The sequence below is a fragment of the Antrostomus carolinensis genome, unplaced genomic scaffold, assembly GCF_000700745.2.
Source record: "Antrostomus carolinensis isolate BGI_N321 unplaced genomic scaffold, ASM70074v2 scaffold4483, whole genome shotgun sequence".
In the NCBI taxonomy this organism is placed as follows: Eukaryota; Metazoa; Chordata; class Aves; order Caprimulgiformes; family Caprimulgidae; genus Antrostomus; species Antrostomus carolinensis.
The window spans coordinates 1-26,028 of NW_010302981.1; the positions used below are offsets into that span (position 1 = coordinate 1).

General features: G+C 52.3%; 1 protein-coding gene across 1 annotated transcript; it reads right to left on the reverse strand.

Moving 5' to 3' along the window:
- Positions 1–955: 955 nt before the first annotated feature.
- RBBP8NL (RBBP8 N-terminal like) lies at positions 956–15,584 on the reverse strand. The gene is made up of 13 exons (XM_029083995.1): positions 15,518–15,584; positions 14,161–14,203; positions 13,440–13,535; positions 12,951–13,063; positions 11,525–11,597; positions 10,051–10,217; positions 9,490–9,572; positions 7,843–8,012; positions 5,998–6,805; positions 4,771–4,927; positions 2,724–2,785; positions 2,278–2,404; positions 956–1,074 (listed from the first exon to the last, which is right to left on the reverse strand). The coding sequence occupies exons 1-13, from the start codon at positions 15,582–15,584 to the stop codon at positions 956–958; spliced, it is 2,085 nt and encodes a 694-aa protein (XP_028939828.1).
- Positions 15,585–26,028: the final 10,444 nt, after the last annotated feature.

The window sequence follows — 26,028 nt, forward strand, 5'->3', positions numbered from 1 at the left end:
CAGCTTCATCTAGCCCTCACTTAGGACATCCCCATTTGGGCAGCTTCCTCCCCATTGCTCCAAGCAGCTGGTTTTGTAGAGCAAATCCTCTTGTCACTCAGCTGCCATGGTGTCCCCAAGGGAGCAGGCACCTCCAAAGGCTGGGAACAGAGCAAGGGGCAGCACTCTGCTGTTAAACAACAGTTTATCCACGTGAAAACAAGCTCCCAGCAATCCTGCCAAGGTCAGCGTGAACTGCTGAGCTGGTGCTCTGCTGTGAGCCAGAGCTGGGTCTCACACACCAGCCTTTTCCAGGCATGCAGGGCACCTTGGGGAGAAGGAGCACGCAAGCCCTCCCTTCCCATGCTCCTCTCTCTGCCTTCTCCAGGGACATGTCCAACCTGCCCACCCACGTGCTTAACTAGAAAATAAAACCATGGGCTTTCTCCTGGTCAAACAAGATGCACACATGGATGAAATCTGGGGAGGGATTTAATCAATGCAGGTTTGTGGATGGGGTCCTGTGGTGTTCAGCTTGGTCACCACCCTTTGGCCAGCCACCAGGTCATTGTACATAGGGAACAGGGTGTGGAATTCCCTTCTCCTTGCATGAAATCCCAGGAAAGAACATGGTCCTGACCCAAGGTGGGTGCTGCAAAGGGGTCTCCTCATCCTAGCAGCACTCTGAGGGTCTGCTCCAGTGCATGGCTGGGGGTCACTGAATGTGCTGCTCCACCAGCAGTGACCTGGCTGCTCCAGGTATCACCTGCACAGCTCTTCCTTGTCCAGCCTCTCCCAGGGCACCGAGTGAGGATTTTCAGGGTATTCTACTCATTAATGAGTCCTTATGAATTCCCCACTGCCTGGCCCAGCATGGCAGGAGGAATCACTCTCCCAGTGCAGGTGAGATGCTGAGGTCTCCAAGCCCTCTCCTTTGGTCTGCAGCGTCTGTGTTGCTTCTCATCCTGCCCTGCTGTTAGCTCTCCTTGGAGGTATCGTTGTGGGAAGCGGAGCAGTTCTCTGGTTCCTTCGTGATCCCTGCTGAGCACTGCTCCACTTTGACTTTCTTTCTTCCTCTCATTGACTTCTTAACTCCTGTAAACAGCAAGGTGACCACAGGAGTTAACCACAGAGCAATGGATTTGCATGTATGAGGTCAACGTGGCTTTGTCCCAGAGTAGGGACAGCGCAGGAGGAAGCAAAGCTCTGAAAAGGTAAGATGAAGAGAAATCCCTCTCACAGGTGGGGTGCACGAGTACCTGGGGGAGGCTGTTGTGACCCTGGAAACAGAAACAACATGTGAAGCAGGAACAGGCAGAGAATGGACCTGGTGCAGGAGTGTGTCTGGGAGGGTACCCAGACCAGTAGGATGCATTTCGTGGAGTTCTCCCCTTTCCAGTATGGCACATGGCTCACACCATGTGCTGAGAGAGGGGTCATGACTCTCCATCACCCCATTCCTGCCACAACTGCATCCAGCCCTCACTTGGGACATCCCCATTTGGGCAGCTTCCTCCCCGTTGCTCCAAGAAGTTGTTTTTGTAGAGCAAATCCTCTGCCATGGTGTCCCCAGGGGAGTGGGCACCTCCAAAGGCTGGGCACAGAGCAAGGGGCAGCACTCTGCTGTTAAACAAGCTCCCTCCATGCTTAAGCACCAGCCTTCTCCATGTGTAAGACACAAACTGTCCTCACTGAGGGTACAAAGCGGGTTATAGCAGCGGGGTGTTTCTGACAGAGCAATTTTTAAGACCTGACAGACACACTGACTTATCCCCACCCTTATCAGGAGCAGTTTTCTGCTTATTCATGGGTAGGAAAGACGGGTACAACACATTCCTCTGTCAGCAAGGAAACCTCCACAGCAGCATGGGAAGATCAACAGAGCTGGCAGGAACCTTTCTCTGAACATCAATAACTCACCCCTGGGAATTTGGCCTTCTCCAATCACCACCTCCCTGACTGGCTAAGCAAACATGAGGGACTTAGCCCTGTTAGCTTAGGTGTTTGGGATTGCTCTCCTGGCCACCCTGCCCAGGCTCCCCTGGCTAATCATTAGCAGGGGCTCCTCTGGCTGGAGACACAACCATTCCCAAAATGCAGCACAGCGTGTCTTATCCCAGGGAAATGAAAGACTCCACTCTATCACCTTGGGCAAACATTTGTTTGCAGCTGGGGGATGCCCATGGTGGAGGAGCACCCTCCTTTCTACTGCATTCAGGCACTTCTCACAGGAGCCTCTAGGGAAGCAGCAGAAGTTGTAGACCTGAGCTGATGCCACAAGGAACTCCTCCTCCCTACCTGTTGTCCAGGGATCCTGTCCTCTTTTTCTCTTCTTCTGCAGAGCGTGAGCTTTGTCTTTGGTGCAAAAATACTTCTCATCAGCCTGGGCTTCTTGTAGGATATCATCTTCATACGGAGTAGCCACCTACACCAACAAGAAGAGCAGTCAGTCACAAAGTACCTCACTTTCCCAGGGAGCTGATGACCTGGCTGCATTGCTGGGAATCTTTGTGACCATTGCTATGGAGTGGTGACAAACACTGTTGTTCATAAACCCTCTTAACTAAAAAAAAAGTGATAACTCTATCCCTCAGCAAGAAGTTGGGTAACAGTGTGGGAATAGGGTTTGGCACTTCATGTAGGAAGAGCCATCAGCTTCTGGAGTGAGTTTGGGTGGGGACAACCCGTCTTACACCTCTCAGACCCAACAGCCTGAGCTAATGAGCTGAGGAGAGCAAACACACCTCGCTGTCCGTCGTGTCTGGCTCATCAGATTCCTGCTTCCCAGACTCAGAGTCATCGTCATCTAAGGAAACAGAAAAGGAAGGGTTTTCTGGCTGGCAGGGGGCTCAACAAGCTCACAAGCTGGTGCTGAGCCACCAGTGCAGAAGACAGATTCAGCAATAAACTGTGTTGCAAAGCAGAGGCACTGCAAGCTACGTGGCTTGGAGTGAACGTTTGTGGGAGATCCAACAGGACTCTGTTGGGGAACCAGCTCCCAATAAAGCTGTATCTGTAGGACTTTGCTACCCCAAGGTTGCAAGTGTTGCCCCAAAGTCCATGGCCACATGCAGGTTGGGAAGCTGGAAGGTATTTAAAATCCCAGACTGCACCTTTCTGTTCTAGATCCAGGTGAGGAGAAGCGTGTCTGGGTAAAGAGGCCACAATGCACGATCCCCAGGTTTGCTGCCGGTGCTGGTCGGTGGCTCTTGGCAGGGACCATGTGTGGAGGAGCAGAGGAAGGAAAGGTGGGGGAGCTGCTTCCCTGCCCAGTAAAGAATTTTGCTGCACACAGACCCTGAGGCTACACAACCCCAGACACGTACCTGCACGCACCAGACACGCACCCAACCTTTGCACAGAGTGAGGCTGCCCGGGCCAGGGACCAAGCCATGCTGGTGGTGGCATCACCCTGTCTGCACCCACAGTGGCACATCTGTGCTGGCTGCGAGGGGGAAAAAGGGCTGGGGACAGAGCTGTGCCCTCTTCTGAGGGACATTCCAAGACCTCAATACTTCTTGCTCCTGACACTAAGGTCTAGCTGGGGTGGGACTGTGGGCAGGACAGCCTCCCACGCTGTCCCTGCCTGCGTGGGAGAGCAAACGATGGTGCTTTCAGAGCCCCTCTAGTCTGATCTCATCCTTACTTTATCCTTCTGGGGGTTAAGGTTCACTGGAAAGTGCAGAAGTATTTGTGTATTGTTTCCTGGGCTTTGTGTCAACCTTAAGGTGAGAACAGAAGAAAGTCCTGTATTCCCACACCCAGAATGTAATCAGCTGAAATTCTTCTGCTATGATGGTATCTCCTTAGCAGGTAAATCACAGAGAGAGGACTCCCTTTCTTTTTTTTTCCACCCTCTAAAATCCTGCTCCGAAGAGTTGTTCCCAAACCGCTCCGACACGCCCAGACCAACTAATCCAGGAGAGCTCAACTTTCTGGCCGAGCCAGTAGGGCTGGTACTGAGCAGCCCTGAGCAGACGTGCTTCCTGCTCTGCTCCCCATGGCTGCTGCCTCCCACCCACCCAGCCAAACCTGGCACCCATGTCCCGTGGTGGCTGGGCAGGGAGAAAACACCTGTCCCCAGACTAAGGGCACTGCTGGTTTTGGGAATGGAAAGGGCTTTTATGGGGATGGAGAAGGGAAAGGGAGGAGAGCATCCTGTCCTACCTGCTGCAGGTACCAGCATCTCTCGCTCTATGCTCAGCCCTACGTGCCGTGCCAGCACAGGGCACACTGTGGAGCAAGGGGACACAGACAGGGATGGTTTCTCCAGTTCTAGTCCTGCAAACCTCTTGCATTTTCCCCATTTCTGCTGGGGTGACTTCTGAGCTTCTGCTTCCCTGAGAGGGGCAGGTAATGCTGGAGCAGCCAGCTTGTCTTGTCGTGGCTCACCGTGGAGTGGGTTTTGCCAATGGATCTGTGCTAAATCAACCTCTCTAGCTCCTGGAACCTCAGTGCCAGTCAGCAGCTGAGTGCAGGGTGCTCTGCAGAGCTTGCAAGGACACCCCATGGGTGGCTCCTGCCCTGTGCTGGGCAGAGATACTGGGCTCTTCTCCATAACAGCCGGGGTTAGTATCTCTCCATAGATTCTGGGCCTGAATTTTGGGCATCCCTAGGGTTGAAAATTGAGCCCTCAAAGACAGGAATGGGAAAAGTTCCCCTGATGGCCCAACAGAGCTGGAAGCCAGGAGTACCTTGGCCCCTGGAAGTCCTGTTTAGCTATGGCTTCAGTCACCTGCAGAGCCCAGCACGGAGAGCTCCCAGCTGTAAGGTGCCTTCACCAAAATGTACCTTTTTCTCTTGCCTTCTTAATCGTCACATCTGCCTGGGGCTTTTTACCTGGTTCTTCCTTCTGTGCACTGACAGCCAGTCTCACCCCGGTCTCTGGAAGGGTCTCTGGGTCCCTCGGTGTGGACTTGTTTGTTGGATGTGGCCGTGAGAGAGGGAGCTGTAAGATACAGGGAGCACGAATGCCACCTTTACCAAGCAGGAAAAGACATCTGTCCCAGCCCCTGCTGGGGACATGAATCACATATCATCATGGCCATGGTTGTTGTGTATTATACCAACAGCTTTATATTGAGAATTTCCCCAGGTTAATGAAGAGTGAACTCTGATGGAACCAGAGTTGGTGCCCAACAACTTCTTTGAGGTCAACATCTTCAACCCACAGACCCTGGGCGTGGACCACACTGGATATACCAGCTACGAGGTCCAGATGCAGCATGCAACAGAGACCACACACTGTCATCCTGCTGTGTCCAATGTCACCTGCTGCATTGACTGTGCAAATTCCACATCATCTCTCCTACCTTGAAAGGCTGTCATGACAGATGGAACCCAATAGACATTTTGAAGAAAATGGCCCATAAACTAAGGGAATGATCTCTGTGTGTATATGTGTGAGTATATATTGAAATGTATTAAAAGTGTGAAACCTGAGAATAGAATCATAGAATAGTTTGGTTGGAAAAGACCTTTATGATCATCTAGTCCAGCCATAAACCCAGCACTGCCAAGTTCACCACTACAGCATGTCCCCAAGTACCACATCTACACATCCTTTAAATGCCTCCAGGGATGGTGACTCCATCACTTCCCTGGGCAGCCTGTTCCAGTGCTTGACAACCCAAATAAATGAGCATGATGTAAATGAGCATGGTGTAAATGGTATGGAGTAAGGGGTGGACTGTGACACCCATGGGGACAAGCATCATGGAGGTATTTCCATGTGCTTGTGGCATGTTGCAGGGAAGCTCAGCACCCGTTCTGCATGGACCTGTCCTTGGACCTGGATGGAAACCCCATGTGCACCAATGTGAGGGCAGGTGGGGAATGAGAGCTGGGGATGAGTGGCTGTGGCTTTACCATGTGCAAATACATCCCCGTCAGCTTCACGTGCAGCAAAGTCACCCTCCCACCGGATGTTAATGGTGGTCACAATGGTGCCAGCACCAGTGCTGGACTCCCTAGGGAAGGGAAGGGGCCACAACTGATGGCAACATGAACCATACTCACCACAGCTTCATCCTCCTCTTCCTCCTTGACAGCACCAGACAGTGCCCGGGAGGCATTGGGCCAATGGTAGGAGAAGCGCAAGTCATCCTGCTCCGTCCCGTATCTCCTGCAGGGACCATGGGCTGCTGGCACAGCAGAGCTGTCCCCAGGGCTCAGCCGGGGGCTGCTGGCCCCCCGTGGCTCTTTTCGGCTGTGCCAGCCCGTTTCCCTGCCACGGCTGGAGTCTGACAGATCCAGAGGTGTGTCTGCACCATCGTCCTTCACTGCCTCCACCTTTCCTCGGAGCTCAGGGCCATCCCGGCTCAGACAAAGCTCCTTCTCTTCCTTCTCATCTGCAACATCCTCCAGGAAGGACCTCTCCTCCTTGCATCCTGGTGTGATGCTCGGCCACGGGGAGAGGGGCCTCTCCTCGGGCACAGCCTTTGAGTCTCCATCTGCCCGCTGGCCCGGCTGGCACTGCTGCATGAGGAAATGCTGCAGCCGCTCCCTGTGCTTGAGGAGATGCAGCTTCTCCTCCAGCTGCTGATCCCTCACGTACACCATGGCAGCAGGGAGCTTCAGCAAAGCTGCGTGGTCTTCCCAACCATCACGTGACCTCATCCTGCCATCGGTGTCTTTGGCCTTGAGTAAATGGCTGGAGAAGCTGCTGATGTCCCGGTCGGTTGAGGCACAGTTACTCACCAACCCCAGCTGGTGCAGGGAAAGGTGCTTATGGAGAAGGCATAGCTGCTCTCTCTGGGTGGTCAGCTTTAGGTTTTCATAGGATGGAGCAACCTTGAGGGAGTCTGGTTTGCTTGCTGGTAAATAACTAAAAGAAGCAGGGAAAAAAAAAAAGGAACACATTAATTAGAGAATTTTCATGCAATTTCCAAGCTCCTGCAGATGATGTGCATGGTCTCTCCTGCTCTTTCCATGCTCTGCTGCCTGTTGGAGCTCCTGGCCCCATGCACCATGGTTGCCTTTGGGTGCTGTACTGGGGAAAAGAGTCCTGGTGGCTGCAGTGGACAGGCAGCCAGCAGTGGGTCTCCCCACTGCACTCACTGCAGAAGCCATCACCATCCCACCACCCAACATCGCTCTCCTGTCCCTGGGCTGTGGCAGCTCCAGGCAGGGGGTTGAGCAATGCAGCTGAAAAGTCACTTCTCAAACCATGCCTTACAGCCAGAAGCATCCCAACTACCCACCGTGGGGCTTTCTTAGCGTCTTGGTGAGCCTGAAGACCTCCAGGACAGAGGAACAGTCCACCCTCCCCTAATATCACTCAACAGGACATTTTCACAGCCGTGCTAAGAAGGTTGGTACAGTGCATGGACCTGCCCTGCAAACCGAATCACTGCTATTGCTGGTTATTTGGCAGCTTCTGTGTGTGCAAGCTGTTCCTGGGAATGGTTGGCAGATCTACTCCCACTCTGGGAAACTGGCTGTCTCTACAGGTGAACTCACTGGCTTTGCTCAGCCCTTTGTGCTTCTGAAATCCATGGGCAGGATAAGCCCAAGGAAGCGCTGAGCCCTGCAGGAAAGTCCATTAGAATAGATAAGGAGGAGCAGGGATTGCTGCCTCTGGTGAGGCCAGTTCTTCTCCTCCTGGCTGCAGGTGGGGGCAACTGGTTCACTTTCTGAGCCTGTCTGATGAAACTGGAGTAACAAGAGGCTCATCTCATCAGACTGCATTCCAGTAATTTTTTTTGCTGGTGTAAACTGGAAGATCCCCTCTCTCCAAAGCTGTGGGAGAAGTCTGGAGAAGAAGGTGGGCAGATGCAGTGAATGTTGGCCATCTCATTGCAGTCGGCCTGGTGGGACAGCTGCAGACTGTTCCGCACCCTGACCCACAAGCCCAGAACTCACCTCTCAAGGCTGGGGCTCTCTGCTCGCTCCGGCGGGAGAGGAGTCTTCCTTGCCGATGAAGGTGAGGACACTGCTGACCCTGAAGGACTTTTTTCCAGGAGGCAGGGTCTGGAGCCAGGTCTCACCAGGGCAATGGTTCCATGCAGCTGGTTGGCAATCCTCTGGGATGCCTGTGGCAGGGGGAGAAAGCCCAGGTGAGTCATTCTGCTGGGCACCCCAGGCAGCGTGTGGCTAAGGGGAGCCCCACCAAGCAGCTCTTCACCAGCATGAAGAAGACACATAGCTCCTAAGTGCCCTCTTTGATACATTTCTGGTCAACAGCTCAACCATATTTATTGATTTTCCCAGGAAATTTCCCCTTCATGTCTTCTAGTGGGACCTACAATACTCTTTATCTTCTGGCTGCACTGATTTGTAGCCCAGGAAGTCTTGTGCTTCCTCTCAAGTCAAGCCATGATTTGGTGGCTTAATGTCCTGGTTTTGGTGAAACTATCACACTTAACCAAGGTATGACCCTGCAAATTCCCTGACCCTTAGTCAGGCCACTAGACTTTATTCATGGAAGCTCCTGGCATGGACTGATTTGATGGTTGTATTTCCAATGGAGTACCTGGCTGTGAGGCCAGGACATCATCATCTCCATCTGCTGTCATGAAAGGCTCACCACATGTTCTGACTTGACTTTCCCCTGCCCACCTGGAGATGCCACCAACCCTTCCTGCTATCCCTATTAATTATCCTCACAGCCTGCCTGCAGCCTTACCAAAACCCCTTTTCTCCTGCTCTTGCAAGTTTTCTGTGGAGTTCAGGTAAGCGAAGCCTGTGCCAAAACAGAAGCATCTGTGTGGGTGTGTATGCAAGCTTGAGTTCCCACAGCCAGGAACAGGGCTCCAGGTCCTGCAGTCTCATCTCCTGGTGCCCAGTATCACCATATCACTCAGCATCCCTCGCTGACACATACTCTCTGTGTTTGAAAAGCATGGCAGGCTCACATCAATGCACAAAATGGGAACCACTGCAGGCCAAGCCCTCTGAAAATCCCAATATTCATTATGCTGCAGATGGAGAGACATCTGTGATGCTCTTGGGCAGGGCTGCTGTGGTGTATTTGTTCTCAGTACCCACAACTCCCACAGTTTACATGTTTTCCAGGCTCCTCCAACACTCACAATGCTCACCCAGATAATGGAGAGCTGACTCTATAACTCAGGATAAGCTACACTGAAACGTGGCTCAGGACAATCTTCCCAGGTCCTTCACTCCTCAGAGCTTTCCCCAGCAAGACATCTGAGAGAGGAACCAGAGTGATGGGCAGAGGACTCAGGGGTGATAGACATGTTGTCATGGAGGATAAACACAGGAGCAAACAAAGACGTGCACGTTCACAGCAGGGACAGGAGCCTGTGCCAAACTCCCAATGCTTTGCTTGCAGAGAGTGGCAACTTCTGCAGAGAGGACATGTCTGGCATTTGGTGGGTGTCCTCCTTGGCTCTGACAATGGCAAACTGCCCAAGTCTGGCTAATTCTTTCACCCCCTAAGTGCCTCCTACTTTTTCCCTATCCCAGTCTACCTTTCTTCATCCAGTTCAGTTGACCACAGTGGTGGGGAGAAGTCCTGAGGACATCAGGCTACCTCCAGCAACTCACCATTTCTGCGAGGCTGACTTCTTGGAGGACAGTGCCTGGGGAAGTCCTACTGCTTGGAGAACTTCTCTGTCCTGCAGGCTTTTCTGCAAAAAAGACACAACCAGCCCCTGTGATGGTCCCACAGAGCTGTTGCAGGCTGCCCTGCCCTGCAGCTGTGCTGGAATCTTGCAACCTCCCAAGGATGCTACTGACTGGTACCAACCACCTTCTATTGAAGATTTGGAGCCAAAATTTCCATCTGGTTCAAGCCAGCACCTGATTGAAAGTACCCTCCATTGCACTGGTGGATACATTCAATGGTCTCTCCATGAAATAGGTGTCAGGTCCAACAGCACTTGTCTTACAGTGAGGGCACCCAGCACTCTTTTGCTCAGATACAGAGCGGCATGTTTCTCCCTTGGCATGCATTTGCACCCCCAGCAGCTGTTCTGCCCATGGCAACGTCCATCTGAGTTGCAAACAGCTTGGCCTTTGTTCTCCAGACCCTTTCCCAGAGTTGCTTTGCACCATGGCTCAGTCACTCTTCCCATCCCCAGGTCCCTCAAGGGTGGCAGCACCCACCTTCTCCCAGCTCGAGGCCTGGCACATCATGGTGAGCTTCTTCTGCTCCCCTGTGAGCTGCTTTCTCGCTGCTGGTGTTCCTGCTCACTGGGGACAGTAAAGCCAAGGGGGAGCTTGGGGTGGAGCTGCTTTCTTTGGACGTGACTCCTGGGTGCTTTGTCCTGTCTCTGTGGAAAGAAGAAGGACACGAATGAATGAGAAGGGGCAGGAGAAGGAAGGTTTGAGAGCCACTGTACTGGGAGCTCTGAGTTGTAAAGCCCGATATATAAATATACATATTTATATTTACATGTATGTGGATATACCGGCTCCTCAGGCTCAGCTCCTTCCCTTGCAGCTTATCGTTAGCTCAGCTGCAGGCTGGAGCATGGGACAGAGCCAGCATGACAGCTCAAGGTCTGATTTCCCCACTTGGCCCTGGGTAATGTTGCAGGAAGCCACGACGTTGGGTAAGCCAAAACCCAACTGCAGCTATTGCAAAAGCTCTGTGAGAACCTGGACGTCCCTGGCTGGGCTTTGAGCCTGATGTAGGGGTGGATTCAGATGAGGAATGTGGCAGCTGTTCCCCTTCATCCTATTGAGCTGGTGGAGCTGATGCTTTTGGTTATTACGAGGGAGTTGCTGAGTCTTGGAGACCCACTGCTATGTTGTGGGCAAAGTCCTGGCTGGACCCTGATGCTGAGACATAGGTGTTGGGATGGAAATCTTCCTATTCAGCAGCCCAAGGAAGAGCAGAGCAGAGCAGGAGCACTTGGTGCTCAGCAAACCCAACCTGACCTACAGCTCTGAAATTCCTCAGGCCTTGGGAAGCGTCGGGGAGTAAAAATGGGAGTTTCTCTTTAAGTGGATGGTGCTTCTGTGCTCCAAAGAAAATACTTTCCTAAACTAATCCCTCGGTGCTAATTCCTCTGGACTTTAAACCCTTGAGGAATGAGCTGATTTGTATATACTGGCCAGCCTGGCAGGTTACTTGGCTCTCAGCACAGCGCTCTGCTGGGATATGAACCTGTTGGTGCAGATCACTTCTCCCTCTTTACCCCATCTCAGTCCCTTATGTCTCACTCTCCCTTCCCCAAGACACAACCTGCTTCCTGCAGACCCTCTCTGGCTGCTGCAGGAGGGGACCTGGTGCCATGGAAAAGCCATGGAAGCCCAGGTTGAGGTCTGTGGTGAGCAGCCTAGGGCTTTGCTTCCCATGAGCAGTCCCCCATGGTAGGGTGTTGAATACCCTTGTTCCCCAAAAACTGGATCCTTGGATGTAGGTGAACAGGGGAGCAAGCAAAGATTAACAAGGACTTGAGATCATTATGGGTGTTTTGGTGTCTACAGGTCATCAAACATCTACAGGAATCCATAGGAATTAGGTGCTAAAGTACCCCTGAGGATGCCGTGGCCAGGTTGTAGCCCAGCTGCAGGGATGCCTCTACTCTTACCAACACCCCTCGTAGTGAATGAAACCCAGGTGAGCACTTACTCCAGGCTTCGGAGCCTCTTCAATTCTTCCTTGAGAGTTTTGTTCTCTTCCCTCAGGCGGTTCGTCTCATTAGCTGCAGGGACACAAGTTGTTCAGAGAATTCAGGCATTGCAAGGAGAGAGTTCATGCTCCTCACAGCCTGTTGGGGTGCATAGGGGAGAAGGACTGGCACCAGGTTTTGGAGAGATGGCACATTTGTAGGGCTACAAAGATGATTTAGGGCCACAAAGATGATTAAGGGGCTGGGGCATCTTTCTTATGAGGAAAGACTGGGAGAACTGGGACTGTTTAGCCTGGAGAAGAGCAGACTGAGAGGGGACATTATCAATGTTTATCAATATCTAAAGGGGGGGATGTCAAGAGGATGGGGACAGACTCTTCGCAGTGGTGGCCAGTGATAGGACAAGGGGCACAAGCTGGAGCACAGGAGGTTCCACTTAAACATGAGGAAAAACTTCTTTCCTGTGAGAGTGCCAGAGCCCTGGGACAGGCTGCCCAGAGAGGGTGTGGAGTCTCCATCTCTGGAGAGATTCCAAACCCACCTGGATGCAGTCCTGTGTGGCCTGCTCTAGATGAATCTGCTTTAGCAAGGGTGTTGGACTGGATGATCTCCAGAGGTCCCTTCCAACCCCACCGTTCTGTGATTCTTTTCTTTGCTGAAAACACGCTGGGGACTAAGGGTTAAAAGGGAGCAACTTTCCAACTGGGGTTTGGTCAGGATTGGGGTCTGCTTGCAGCCCATCCAGCTCAGGGGACAAGTGTGAACCATCCAGGGTGGCGGCTGTGGCGCGGTGGGATGGACTGTGCTCAAAAGCAGCACTCGGGGAGCAATGGCATAACTGGGGAGATAAACCAAGGGCTGGCACCCCTCCATCCCTCCTAAATGTCTTCTCTCCTTTATCCCCATGACCCTGCCTGGACCAGCCAGATTCCAAAGGACAAACACCCTGAGCCTGAGCAGTGCTGGGAGCTCTGCCAGAGGCTCAGGAGAAGATCCATCACACGTGTTGCTTGATTTCCATTTATCCACACTGAGCTGCTGCTGTGACTTTCCTGTCTTTGCCAGAGTGTTGCTTCTGTGGTGCCAAATGCATCTTTTCTGCAGGCAGCTGCCATGGCCTGGCCAGCTGGAGGCTGCTCTTGGTGTGAGCATCTCTCATTGTTCTAGGGGTGTGGAGGGCTACAACCCCCCAGCTCTGCTGCTTTGTGCAAGCAGTTCCCTCTGCTTGGGGGGGTGACATTGGCTGCCATCCACAGTCCTGGTCAGGTCTGATTTTTCAAGGTCCCTACACTCACATCAGTGTCCCTTCTCCCCATCCCCAAACTTCTCCTGGGTGCCAGGTCACGGGGCGGCTCATGTGCAAATATCTGGGAGAGGCATTAACTAAGCAGCGACCCAGCCAGCCAAAGCTGAGCTTACACATACCAAGGATGAAGATGTGCTGCAGGCTCTGGAAATGGGACGTCTCATACTCATTCTGCTTCTTTTTCGCCAGCTCCTGGGTGACCATGCATCTGTCACAGAGACCTGCTCGCAGCCTGGGGGAAAACCCACGGCCAACAGCTTGTTAACATACAGTTCCTACGGGGGAAATAAGCTCCTGCCCTCCCCACGGAGAAGCGTGTGCACCCAGCCCATCACCCATGGAGTTATCACCCATCACCCATGTGTTATCACCCCTGCAGCCCAGCCCTGACCCTTCCACCCTCCAGATCCAGCCCCACCACCATCAGCTTTGGAAAGCTCCTCTGCACATGTCCAGGCTCTCCCAGCTCTCCCAGCAGCCAAGTACAAGCAAAAAAGAAGTTCATGAGCTCCATCCCACTCCTGGGAAGACAGTAAACCCCAAACTCTCCTCCTGGGAGGGTGCACTCACTGCCACTGAACAGCACCCTGTTGAAAAAGAAATCTTACCTGTTTTCTAACACCTTTACATTTTCTTTAAGGACCTTCTGTTGTTCCCTTAGCTGGTGATTTTTAGCAAACAACTCTTCAATTCTCTGAGCATCACTAATTGTAGAAACAGAGAAAAGAGAAGAGGGTTATTAGACTTCTCCCTCAGATCTGTGCCTTTACCCACAGCACCCTGTCAAGGGGAAGGATTTCTGCTCTGAGCCCACCACACATCCATATGGTTGAATTGCTTTTGCTTGTGCAGCAGGAGGGGAAATAAATGTGTTAGAGGCCAGATGCTGCTCTGCAACACCCACCCATGGAGTTAGCAGCTTGTTTCCACCCTGCTTATGGCTTCTCAAGAGAGCAAGTGTCCATAGGCACGAGCATCACTTGCCAGTGGGAAGGTAAAGTGGACCTGAAACACCCACCCATGGAGTTAGCAGCTTGCTTCCACCCTGCTTATGGCTCCCCAAGAGAACAAGTGTCCATGGGCACAAGCATCACTTGCCAGTGGGAAGGTAAAGTGGAGGTGGGCTGGAATCACCCCAAACCCTGCCTGTGCTGGGGACTTGCATGGCAAAAGTCACCAAAAGATTTAAGTTTGGCAGAGTCAAAAAGGCAAATCATGCTCTCCAATTCAGGCAGCCCTGGAGGAGTGTCTGGAGGATCTGAAAATGAAGTGGCATAACCTCCCCTTCACCCTCCATGGCGTGCAGAGAGGAGACTTGGTGTTCCTCACCGGCACTTCTCCGTCGTCCTCTCATTCAGCTTGCTTTGCAGACCTGGAATAATTAACAGAGATGGAGAGGTGGGTATTTATTGTCAATTCCCCAACACTTTGGAGACAAAATGCAATGATGGAACTTCAGGAGGACACCTGGCTTTGCAGAAACCTCACCAATTTACAAACCTTATTCCCAAGAAGGAATAACCCATTGCCTGTGCTAGAGAACATCACAGATTAACGTAGCTGGAAAAGTTGTACAGGATGTGAACACATTTTGTATTTCCACTATTTAATGAGTCTGCACTTCCCCTCCCACCCCCAGAAAGTCTGTTTCAGTTTTGTTCCTGGTTATTTCTCCTTACAGCACGCATCTCCCAGGTGGGCAGTATTTTACAACTCTCAGAGCTGCAAAGCATCTTGGAGGATATTTACAGCTGAACAAGAACTGCTTTCGTTGATGGATCTGCAGACGTTACACCTTGTCAAATCCATTTTATGCAAAGTAGATGTAAACATGTGGTTTGAATTGCTCAACAGTTTCCTCTAACTCTCACATGGCTTGAAACTACACAAGCGAAGAATAAATTCATCAGCCAGATCCTCCAAAAGCGCTGTTGGTTGGTTCATAGTATTGATACTGGGAATTATTCTAATAGGAAAACAATTGGATTTAGTGTTTGGTTGCTTATTCTAATGGTTCTTATTTTAATAATGTATGATCTGAGGAATAATCTATTCCCTAGAGGAATAAAGTCTCTAACCTGACTCTAAGGTTTTCTTTAACAGAGCTTCATACTCCCGCTGCTTCAGCCTTACAGATTATTGCATCTTTCCACTTTTCCTTTGAGCCCTCAGTATCCAAATATACTCCAATCCACGTTGCTCGGAGAAGATGCCCAGCAGGTGTGTGTCACTTCTGCAAACCTCCCAGTTCACCCTTACCACAGACCATGGCAGCAGGAGCAGGAAAGGAGCCAAAACCCTCATGATCAATTCTTGAAGCAAGTGGGATTCCCACAGGTGGGATATCTCCAGGTTTACTGGATGCAGGAACACCCTCTCTCTCCTGCTCCTCCTCATCGTCCAAAAAGTTACTGATTTTCTCAATAAATCTTGTTCTCCACTGAGATAAGATGGATAAACCATCCCAAGGTGCCATTGGATGGTGTGATCCCCTGAGGGCCAGGCTGTGACCCTGTGTCCCCATCCATCCCCATAGCTGATGCTTCCTGAGCCCTAATTCCCAAAGTTCCCTAATCCACACCCATTCCTCCTCCCTTTGGGTTATTTCAAACCAAACAGATGAAGGTGGCAGCACAAAGAAATGAACCTCCACCAGTTTTTAATAAGACTTCTCATGTCTCCTTACCTTGGACCTCTTTCTCATGGATTTCCTTGAGCTTATTCAGGAAATCTGCAAAACTCTCTGTGGTCATGTTCAGGGCTGTGCTGGGCGCCGGGATGCTTCCAGCACAAGGGTGTCTTTTTGCTTCCAATTATTCAGGTTTCAGCCTAAACCAGAAACAAGAAGTCCAATAAAAGAGAAGTGTCTTGTGTATGTGGTGCTCTGGAAAGTCTTAGAAACAGGACAAAGTCCAAATCTAGAAACTGAGATTATTTGCTAAACCACAGACATGCACAAAGCAAAAGGCTCATCCAGGGAGGTGTTTTCAGACCTGTCCACCCTTCCCCAGCCCAGGGCTGGGGACATGGGCAGAGCAGAGCATGATGGCTTGGAAAACAGGAGAACTGAAAGCCCAACAGAAAAATCAAGCTTTTTCTCTACTTTTTGAGCTGTATAATCACATTTTTCTGGGATGAGGCGAGGCAGGGCGTCTTCAGGAGGAAGGGATTGCAGGGCTTGTGCTGGGACCACATTGCTGGGGACTGATGATGGGGAAACTTGCAGAAGCTTTGGTGCTTGAGCCTGATGGACCCATCTCCTGTTGAGTTCTGAGATGCTTCTGTGCATCCCTCCTCCCTCTGACACCACACACAGCTTCTACAGAGGCAACATGTACCACTTGGCCACCCTGCTGTCATCACCCTGGGCTTCTCCTGTGGCCTCGTGTCTGCAGCCTCTTCAAACCCTTGGGAGACACCAAACTGAGTGTTATTCACCCCATTTTACCTGGAGAGGGGGTGTGCAGAGCTGAGCTCTACAGGGAGGCTGGTGGGTGCAGAACTGGTGTGGGCACAGCACCCATGGGGCTGAACGTGAGCTGGGGCACCCCGGGGTGCTCTGGCTGTCCCCGCCCCTGCCTTGGGCTCAGGTCTCTGCTCAGCCTGCCCCTGCCTCAGTTTCCCCATTGATATTATGTGGTTATTAACGTTCCATCATGCTGAGTGCCATCACTTAGTGCTGGCAGTAGTGCTCTAGAATAACTGAGAAAAGATAAAGTGTTCTGCTTGATGAAAAAACCCCTTACTTTTCAGTTTTTGATTGGATTTTGTAAAAATCCCCCCAAAACAGGACAGGTAGAGAGCTGCTCACAATGCCCCCAGCTCAGTAAGCTGGGAAAGGCAGGAGGTAAAAAACCAACCTGGAAGTAAAGTGGCTGTTTTTTTAAGAATTTTGCCCTAATTTTAAGAATTTTGCCCTAATCCCAGTGATCATAAATTTCAAAATTACTAGCAGGGAAGAAAAGCAGAAACTTTGGAGATGAGAAAGCTCATTAGACCTGTGATGTCCTCATTCCTCCCTGGGATGCTGATGTTGGGATAGACTCTTTCCTTTCCATCAGCCAAAGCCTTGAGGAGTCTTAGATTCCCCCAAATAGCTCTGGGTCCGAGTCCCTCCTGGACCACGGTGGTACCAGGGAGGAGCATGTGTCTGAGCAACCCTTCAGAGCATTGTGGAAGGTGTCCAACCTCCCTGCCCCTCCGAGCAGGTCAGCAAAGCCCTGCCTGCACTGGGATGTCCTCCAGAACCACCCAGACCATGCTGGGAGAAGAGGGACTTCCAGGTGGGGACATTCAGCATTGCCACATGGCAGCTTCTCCCCTAAAAGTCACACCAGTTACCGGGTCATGACCAGTAATCCCATTCCCAAGAAAGCACCTGGACACTCAGCCTTCAACCACACAGAGATGACCAAGGAGAAAACCTCCCCTCTGTTGTTGGAAGGTGAAAGGCCAGGCTTGGACCTGGGTTTTGCAACCCCACAGCAGCACGGGGAGGTTTCTGCTGGGCTCCATCCCAGCTCCCCGCCGGCAGCCCGCCCGTGCTTTATCTTCATGCAGAGCAGAGGTGTGCCGGATCGCCTGCATATGCAAGATGTGGGCACACAGAGCTGGAAGAAGAAACTTTCCCCTAAAGCATCTGATTTTCAAAAGAAATGAGGCACGCGCCGGCGAGCAGAAGCAGCGAGCTCGGCTTGTGCGCTCCTAGCACGCCCGGATCAGCAAACAGCTGGGTTGCCTTTTGAGCAAAGAAGCAGAGATCTCACTGTCTGGTGAAACACTTTAAAAAAAAAAACCCAAAACATTAATTGTTCACAATTCCCTGGGCACAATCCACCCTTTTGCAGGGCTGGGTGATCTCTCCCAGCAAGTAAAATCCACCCGAGGCACAGTGCGGCTTTTTCCGGCTCGCGCGGCTCGGGCGCGGCCGCCGTGAAATGGGATTTGGAACTGATCTCTGCTGCTCAGCACCAAGAGCCATCGCTGAAGAACCACCCAGGAGAAATAATACCTGGCTTTGCTCCAGAAAAGAAAAATGAAACCCCTGTTAACAGGAAGGACTTCCCGGGATCGCCGAGTCCTGAATTTGGCTCTGCCCTGGGCAAAGTACCTCTGCAAGGTTGTGAGACCCACCGCTGCCATCTGTGCTCAGGCACCAATTCCCATTGCATTCCCCAATGCTGCAAACTGGGAAGGGATTGCAACTGGGAGCAGAGCTGGTGATGTCCACGTGGGCTCCCTACGATGCTCATGGGTGCTGGATCAGCCCCTGCCCACCCTGGCACTGCCCTGTCCCCAAGGCTGGTGTCCCCCAGGGCTGAGCAGCACTCAGTGTTTTGGGCCATGGGGGTCCAGCTGGGACACCCCAGGGAGGTGACATCCAGGCTGGGCTGGGGGGAAAGGTGAAGGGCACAGGGACAGCCCAGGTGCTCAGTGCTGGATCTGGATCCCAGCTGCTGTGACTCAGCACTGAGGGCAGAGCCCGGCAGATCAGGATTTGGGGTTGGGGTGTGGGCAGTCGCTTCTCCTTCCGTACATGGCTGCTGTGCCAGAAGGGCTGATTTTCTTTTTCTCAGAGCCTCCAGGTCAGATACCCTCCGTGGGGATCGGTGACCCTCTAGGGAAGGCTATTCCCATTTTTGGTGCTTTTTTGGATGCCAATATCTGTCCCTGCCTGCAGATGGGACTGCCACTCTGCAGCAAACCCGGTGAGGACTTTGGGTCTCTGGTCTGTGCACACACACAGTTACAGAGGAGTCACACGAGCATCACCCCTCGTGCATCTGCACCCAGGATTTGACATTTCACCGTGGCAGAGCCACCCCACAGACAGCCCAGGCTCTCCGAGGACTTTGGCTTTGCTCCCTTCTTGCCCAGTGTGGACTGGCCAAGACATGAAGCCACAGCCTCCAGCTTTTCCACCTCGCTCGAGAGGATTTATTGAGGGAGATTTATTGATGAAGACCAGACCTCAGAGTCCCTCAGTGTGGAGCTCGCTCCCTGACACAGGGATTTCATTTACAGCCCTGAGCCCTTTCCAGAGCTGTCACTGTAATATACGCCCGGCGGTGCCAGACGCGGGGCTGGGAGCAGCCCTTTGGCGTGCTGGTGGGACCGGCTGTATTTCAAAGTGACAGGTGCCCTCTGCAAACAGAGCCCCAGCGTTGGGGACTGGAGGTGAACTCCTCCTCCAGCCCCCAATTCTGGGGGGTTTGGAAAGCCCAAACCCCCAAGGAATGGCAGTTGCTGATGGTTGTGGCTTTGCTCACCTGCTCTCTGCGTCCCTTGATGCTCAGCTCAGGGTGAGACACGGGGTCCAGATTGGGGCACAGGGTCCCCAGCACCTTGGTTGTCACACATAGGGCTGGGGCAGCCCCTGGCATCGCCTGGGTACCAACGGCATCGCTCTGCAGGGATGGAAGGATGCTCCTGACTGCGGCTGGGGAGAGGGAAAACAGTGGAGAGGTTATTTCCCAGCCCATGCCAGGGGCCTTGGGAAGGGACAGACTGGGACAGCTGGCTCTGACAGCACAGCCACCCCCATTCCCTGCTCCCCAAGGGCTTTCTGGCCTCTCATTACTATCCCCAGTGCTGCCGGCCACGCTTGCACAGAGCCACAGCACATCCTCACCCTCAGCACAGCTTCCTTTCAGAAGAATAAAGCAGCTCATTAGCTAAATGAGCTTAAGATGTTAAAAAAAATTAAAATAAAAAAATAAAATGGCAGGACTGTGAAGGTCTGACACTGTCGGATTAGTGAAGCTTAATGGATTTACAACCAGATATTTCCCCATCAGCAGCTCTGGAGTTGTTCAGCTTCAGGCTGGATTTATGTAATATACCTTTTGCTGGCTGATTGCTGGGCAGGGCTGCTTTCACCAGCCAAACTTTATTTTCTTGGCTCCTCTACTATGTTCCGGGTCTAATTTTAGAATTAGAAATTGAATTTATACCCAGAAAAGCTGCCTGATCACTCATGGAAAATCTGCAGTGCCAGGAGTATGTTGCAGGCCAGCATGAAGCTGATCCACTTTGCTGATGTGCTGTGCACTTGGCAGAGCAGAGAGATGTTTTTGTGGGTTGTTGGTTTTTTTCCCCCTGAGTATTTATTTATTTGTAAGACTTAACGTGGCACAGGCTGTCCTAAAATGGAACCCAGCACTTGCTCTCCACCAGGCTGGTTCTGCATGCGGGTGTTGATAGGGGCTGGCAGATTGCAAAATTACCCCCCGACAGGTGAGACAGGAGGAGCAGCTTTGGCTCTTGCCTTGCCAGGGAGGAGGATAAGGTGCCTTCCTCCACCTCGCACAACCCGAAAATCCTCTTGGCAGCTGCTCTGCCAGAGCCCTTCCTGCAGACACCCTGCCCCAGGGTCACCTCTGCTGACTTAGGATGGGGATCCCACCTGGGTTTTGTGGAGTTGCAGTGGGGCTACAAGCTATCCTGATGGCTCTCTGGGTTTGCTGGGGACCAGGGCTGGTCACAGCCCCCTGAACAAGCTAAACAGGACCAGCAGCACCAGGGAGATGCTGCTCCTGCTCATGTGTGTGCAGACGTGCCCCATTGCAGGGAGAGGAGAACAAGAGTGAATCCTCCAAGATGAAGCTCAAGTCCCAACCTGCAACCCTTTTTACTTCAATCCTATAAAACGTGTTGCCATAATACAGCACAGCCCCGGCTATCACAAAACCATCAGCTCAGCTTCTCCTCCACCACCCGGGCCCTTTGAGGGCAGCTTCTGTTTCTCTCACCGCCGTGGTGATCACCAAAGGAACGAGGATTTTCTTCCATTATCATATTTCTGCTTGAGACCCTCCAGCTGGTGGATGTCCCTGTGTTCCCTGGACACAGGGACATCCCTTCTCCCAGAACAGAGTCTTTGCTGTCCTGGTCTTGCAGGATCACTAAAGCAGGAGAAGTTGGTCCCCTGCAATATATCCAAGAGCCAGAGTTTGGCTTCTGTGCAGCAGGGTGAACAGTTGAGGGTCTGTTCTTGCACCATCCCAGGCTCAGAGGGAGGCTTTGTCCTCCTGCTCCTCAGTTCCTTCAACGAACGGCTCCCAGCTGAGGTTTAGCAGTAAATATTTGTCCTGCTTGGGGGGGGACACTCACATTCAGACCCACTGTCCATGCCATGATTCTCCCCAGAGCACAGTGGGCCTTGACCAGATCTGCAGGCAGGTCTGTGTGCCTGCATGAGGATTTGGAAGATGATTATAAGTAGCCACTTATCTGCCTGTGCATCTCAGGGTAACCACAGCTTCTATAAACATTACTTAATTAACACCTCAAAATGCTCTGGGAAGTGGGTAATGAAGCATTATCACATTTTCCGAGCAGTTTTAATTGAGAAGCGGTGAGGCTCAGGGAATAGCTCAAGGCCCTGTTGGGAACAGAGGCCACCATCTCGCCCCAGCCCAGCCAACATGCTCACAGTGCCTCCTCTACCCCCAGAGCCCTTGGCTGGAAAAAGCAGGGGGTAAAACCCCTGGGAAGGTGTGATTGATGGCGATATCACCCCACACTTCACTTGTGGTCCTGTTACACTGTGCACAATGCTTGGAGAGCATCTCGATCTCACTGTCTCCTCCTCCATGGCAGGAGACCTCAACAGCAGCATGCCTTGAAGCCCACACTGCTCCTGATGGATGGAGAATGCATCACTCATGGTCCTGCATGGGTAAGCAGGTCTTGCGTGGGGTAAGGAGCATGAAGATCCGTCATAACCATGCCCACATAAGCTGGCACCTGCTGTGTTAGGGTGTGCGTGGGCTTCCTGAGTCAAGCTAATGGCCATGCAAATGGAAACAATAAATCTCTCTCCCCTGGATATGGTGCAGGTAATGAAGTCTTTAACTGAGTCAGCTTTTCTTTTCAGCAGTATTTAAAAAAGGAGTTATGTGCTAGGAAGATTGTCCTGCAAAACCATCCTGAGTACTTTGGCCCCACTGGTTGAACCAGGCCAGCTGGATGGGGGTGGGACAGCCTGTGGCAATTCTCCTCCGTGGGAGCTGACAGAGCCCCGGGGTGCTGGGTCTGGCCCCGTCCCAACGGCCAGGGCAGTTTAAAGCTGCTGGTTGTGCAGGTCCAAAAGCTGAATGAAGTGGCTGGGACCCCCTGTCCATGGGGATCCTCCAGCATTCAGAGGCTGGGAGAACATGTCAGGCTGAAGACTCGGTGGTGAGTAAATATTTCTCTTTTATAATAGCAGAAGCTGCAAGAAAAGCTCCACTTGTTTTGAAGACCCAGAACAACATTGCTGTGTTTGCTGTTATTCAGTCAAACAAGCTCCCCACTCACAGGACACCTGCATGGGACATGGTCCCCTTGGCCATTGCTTGCTGCAAGCTGCTGGGACCATGGTGGTGCTTGGTTTGGGGCAAGGGGATGTTGAGGGGACTGTGGGAGGCCATTTCACTCACCACAATCACTGCTCCAGCCTTGGGTTTCCCCACACATCCCACGTGGCTCTTCTAAGGCAGTGACGGAACAAATCTTGAGATGCTACTTCTCTATTTTCAAGGCTTCTTTTGGACAATTTGAGCAATGACAGGGTTTCAGGCATCATTCAGCTGTGGCATCTCCAGGTTGAGCTCAAGTAGGGCAGGAAGGTGGATGGTTTTCCTTCCTGGCATCCGCTCCTGGCAAGATTTTGGAGCCTTGGACCCATCACCAAGGTGGTGTTGGAACATGCTCATGGTGGTGTTGGGCAGCTGGAGCAAAGTGAACTGCCTCTGGAAGTCCTGGAGAAGCTTTGATGAAAGCTGCCAAGGTCTAAAACCTTCTAAAAATCTTCATCCTTCAAGAGTTCCTGCAGCTCATATCAGAACAGTTGGGAAGTCCTGCTCATCTCCCCACTTCTGGAGAGCGAAAGTGCCCAACACTTCTAATTTGGAAGAAAAACCTACCCAGCATGGCTTTGCCTTCCTTGCAATTGTACATCAGTCCACCCAGCTGCAGGGGTGTTGGCCAAGCAGAGCCAGCCTGCTCCTAAGCACAGCCCCTAACACACCACATATTTGCAGGAGATCCAGGGCATGTGCACCCGCTCACCTCTCCCGAGCGGATCGAGGGCAAAGCTCAGTGGGAGATGCTGCATTTGGGAAATATCTGCTTCTTCAACAGGCTTGCATGGGACCACGCTTCCCCACCTTGCTGGGCACATCTCTGCTGGCTTCATCCTGAATCTGATCCAGATCAAGTGGTGACTTGTTCCTCTCCAGGGCAGCTCTGCTCCACCTCGGCTTTAACACCATGGACGGGTCTTCTTTTACCAGCTCGGCCTCACACTGTGCCATCCAACAAACGAGACAGCCACCACCAGGCATTTTCATGGGCTGAGACATCTCTGCTTGTCCCAAAAGTTTGGTGACACATTGGGTTTGGGAACATTTTGCTGCCCAGGCTGGGTTTTTGAATCAATACCATGTATCAGTGTCCTGCGTTCTCCACTGAACACAGGGAGGATCTGTGGTCATGTCCCCTGCAAGTGCATGGGGGTCGGCACAGGACAGCAATGCATGAGATGCTGCATGGAAGGTGATGCTCCCCTGGTTCCTGCCCTGTCCTGGGCACTAACACGCGGGCGAGCGGTGCTGCCTGCCTGGGTCGGCCACCCCTGACAGCCCACACGCTCCCACAGTGCATCCTGACATGGCCAAGGACCCAGCTCCGCTCACACCATGACTGTCACATATCCTGGATTTTTGCTGCCTCTGGTCCCTGCTCTCTAGATACAAATGTGACCAAATTCCCCAGTGCTCACATGGACCCTGACACCCACAAACTGCTCTCACAAAGCTATTTCACTTCACCCGAGTGAGAGCTGGATGCCATTTCACAGAATCACAGAATGGTGGGGGTTGGAAGGGACCTCAGGAGATCATCCAGTCCAACCCCCCTGCCAGAGCAGGGTCACCTTAAGCAGGTCACACAGGGCTGCATCCAGGTGGGTTTGAACATCTCCAGAGAAGGAGACTCCACACCCTCTCTGGGCAGCCTGTTCCAGTGCTCTGTCACCCTCACAGTAAAGAAGTTTTTCTACACGTTTAAGTGGAACCTCTTGTGTTCCAGCTTTGCATTTCGGATTCCAGCAATATCTCATTACCTTTCATGCTCAAGTGGAAAACGCCAGAGGAGAGGTTTGTGTTAGAGGAGAGCCCTGGGGTCCTGGCTAGGCTGGCTCAGCTCTGCTCCTGCCGACCCCGCATACCCGCTGAGGCAGAGCCACCACTTTGCAACACCCATCTACTCCCCAGCTGCTAGAAAAATCCAAATTTCCCCTACAAATTCCGAGAGGGGACAGAAAAGCAAGCAGAGCTGTGACACAGCAGCCTGTGCCCATCAGATGGGAGCCCCGGTGACAGCTCTCCCCGTCACGCTGCTGTGCAGTGTCTGACCAATTCTCCACGCGTGGCTCACGCCAGCTCCCTTCCCAGCTACGTAACACTGCCTGGGATGCCAGGGGGCAGAAAAAAACCAGAGCAGGCACAATACTCACATTGAGGAGCTGTCTCTGTGTCTCTCCCTCCACTCTTCTGGCTCAGTTCGGTTGTGATCAAGAGACGGTCACCTGGGACGCGGGAGACAGGAGTGAGCAGTGTGGGTGAACTTGCACAGACAATAAACCATAATTTTTTTTCTTTGTAGTCTGACAGGCTCTACTGGTTTGCATTTCTTTGCCCCAGCAGCAGAAAGGAGGCTCAGCTTAACTGAAGCTGCCCAACAGGTTCTACTATAACACAAAAAAAGTGGAAAGACCAGTATGGTGTGAACCCAGATAGAGATTTGATTGTTTTCCCATAATTACAGTTCCTGTGCTGTTGGTTGAAGTCAATCACATTAGCAAACAGACCTATTTAAATAATTCATCCACCATTAAGATGGGAATTTTTTTGTTTTATATAACTTGGCTTTTTCTGAGAAGAAGAGGAAAAAGAAAAAAATAAAATCAAATGTGATAGCAGCATCCTTCTATCAAACTAGACTAGCAGGGTACACAACAGCCCAAACAGCTTGGGAGAGGGGAAGAAATGTGCCCAAATTGACACAAATGGCTACTGCAGGTGCAGGATGAAAGCCCCTGGTCCTGGACTGGCTCTTGGGGACACTTTGCAGCAGCTGGGGATGCTTTGGGGACCAGTGGAGAAGGGCTGGGTGACCTGGGTGCCGATCCTGGCTGGAAGCCCCAGCTCAGCCCAAGCTGCCTCCTGGCTCCAGGTGCTGACACAAGCAGCTTCCACCCCAAACCGTGGGCTGGATGAGCCAAAGGCAACGTGGACACATCCTGAGCCTTTGAAGTACAACTCTTTCAGCATCCCCCAGGAAAATGCTGGCACAGATTCTCCTGCCCAGGCTAGGCAAGGACAGCCTTCCCCCGCATCACTGCAGATAGCAGCAGCACACAGGGGCTGTCAAAGCAAGAGCACCAGCATGGCACCAAGAAAAAGCCATAGAAAGTTGTTGCCTACATATCTGAGACCCAGACAGCAGGTCCTGCTGGGCTAAGAGGTGCCTGGCCAGCACAGGACCTTGCTGTGCTGGTGCAGCCACCTCTGAGCAAGACTTCGTGCTCAGGAGGGACCCGTCTGTGTTACTTAACAGGACACGTAAGCTGGGGAGGGTGGTTTCCTTATGATATTTCCAGGGCTGGTGGATAAGGAGAGCTCCTGTGGAAGGGGATTTGGAGCACTGAGGCTGAGCATCTCCCTCAAGTCATCCTGTGCACCCCTGGAGCTCAGTCCCCAGCTGTCAGCTCAGATCCTTGGCCCATATAAAGTCACATCCATCCAGCAGCAGCAATATCACCGCACTGATTTACACCCCAGCTGCTGAGCCAGCTCCTCAAGCAAGCCTAACACAGCGCTGAGCATCCTGGGCAGCAATCACATCACCCATCTGCAGCTCTGCTGCTAAACGGTGGCACTGAGCTTTGTTCCCAGCGCACGGACAGGTTGGGCAGGAGCAGGGAGCTGCTGGGGCTCCCAGGAAGGCGGTTGCACACCCACGCTATGGAAATGGGTGGCAGGTAAACACGCAGCCGCTCGGTGAGCTGCGGTCCTCAGCAGACCTGTAGGGACTGTTTGGTGGTTGTTTGACGTGCATGAAATTCCTGGCTTGTTCCTCTGCAAGATGGACATAGCACTGGGCTAAGGGGGGTTATTTTCCATCCAAGGCTTCTCAAGAGCCATCTGCAAT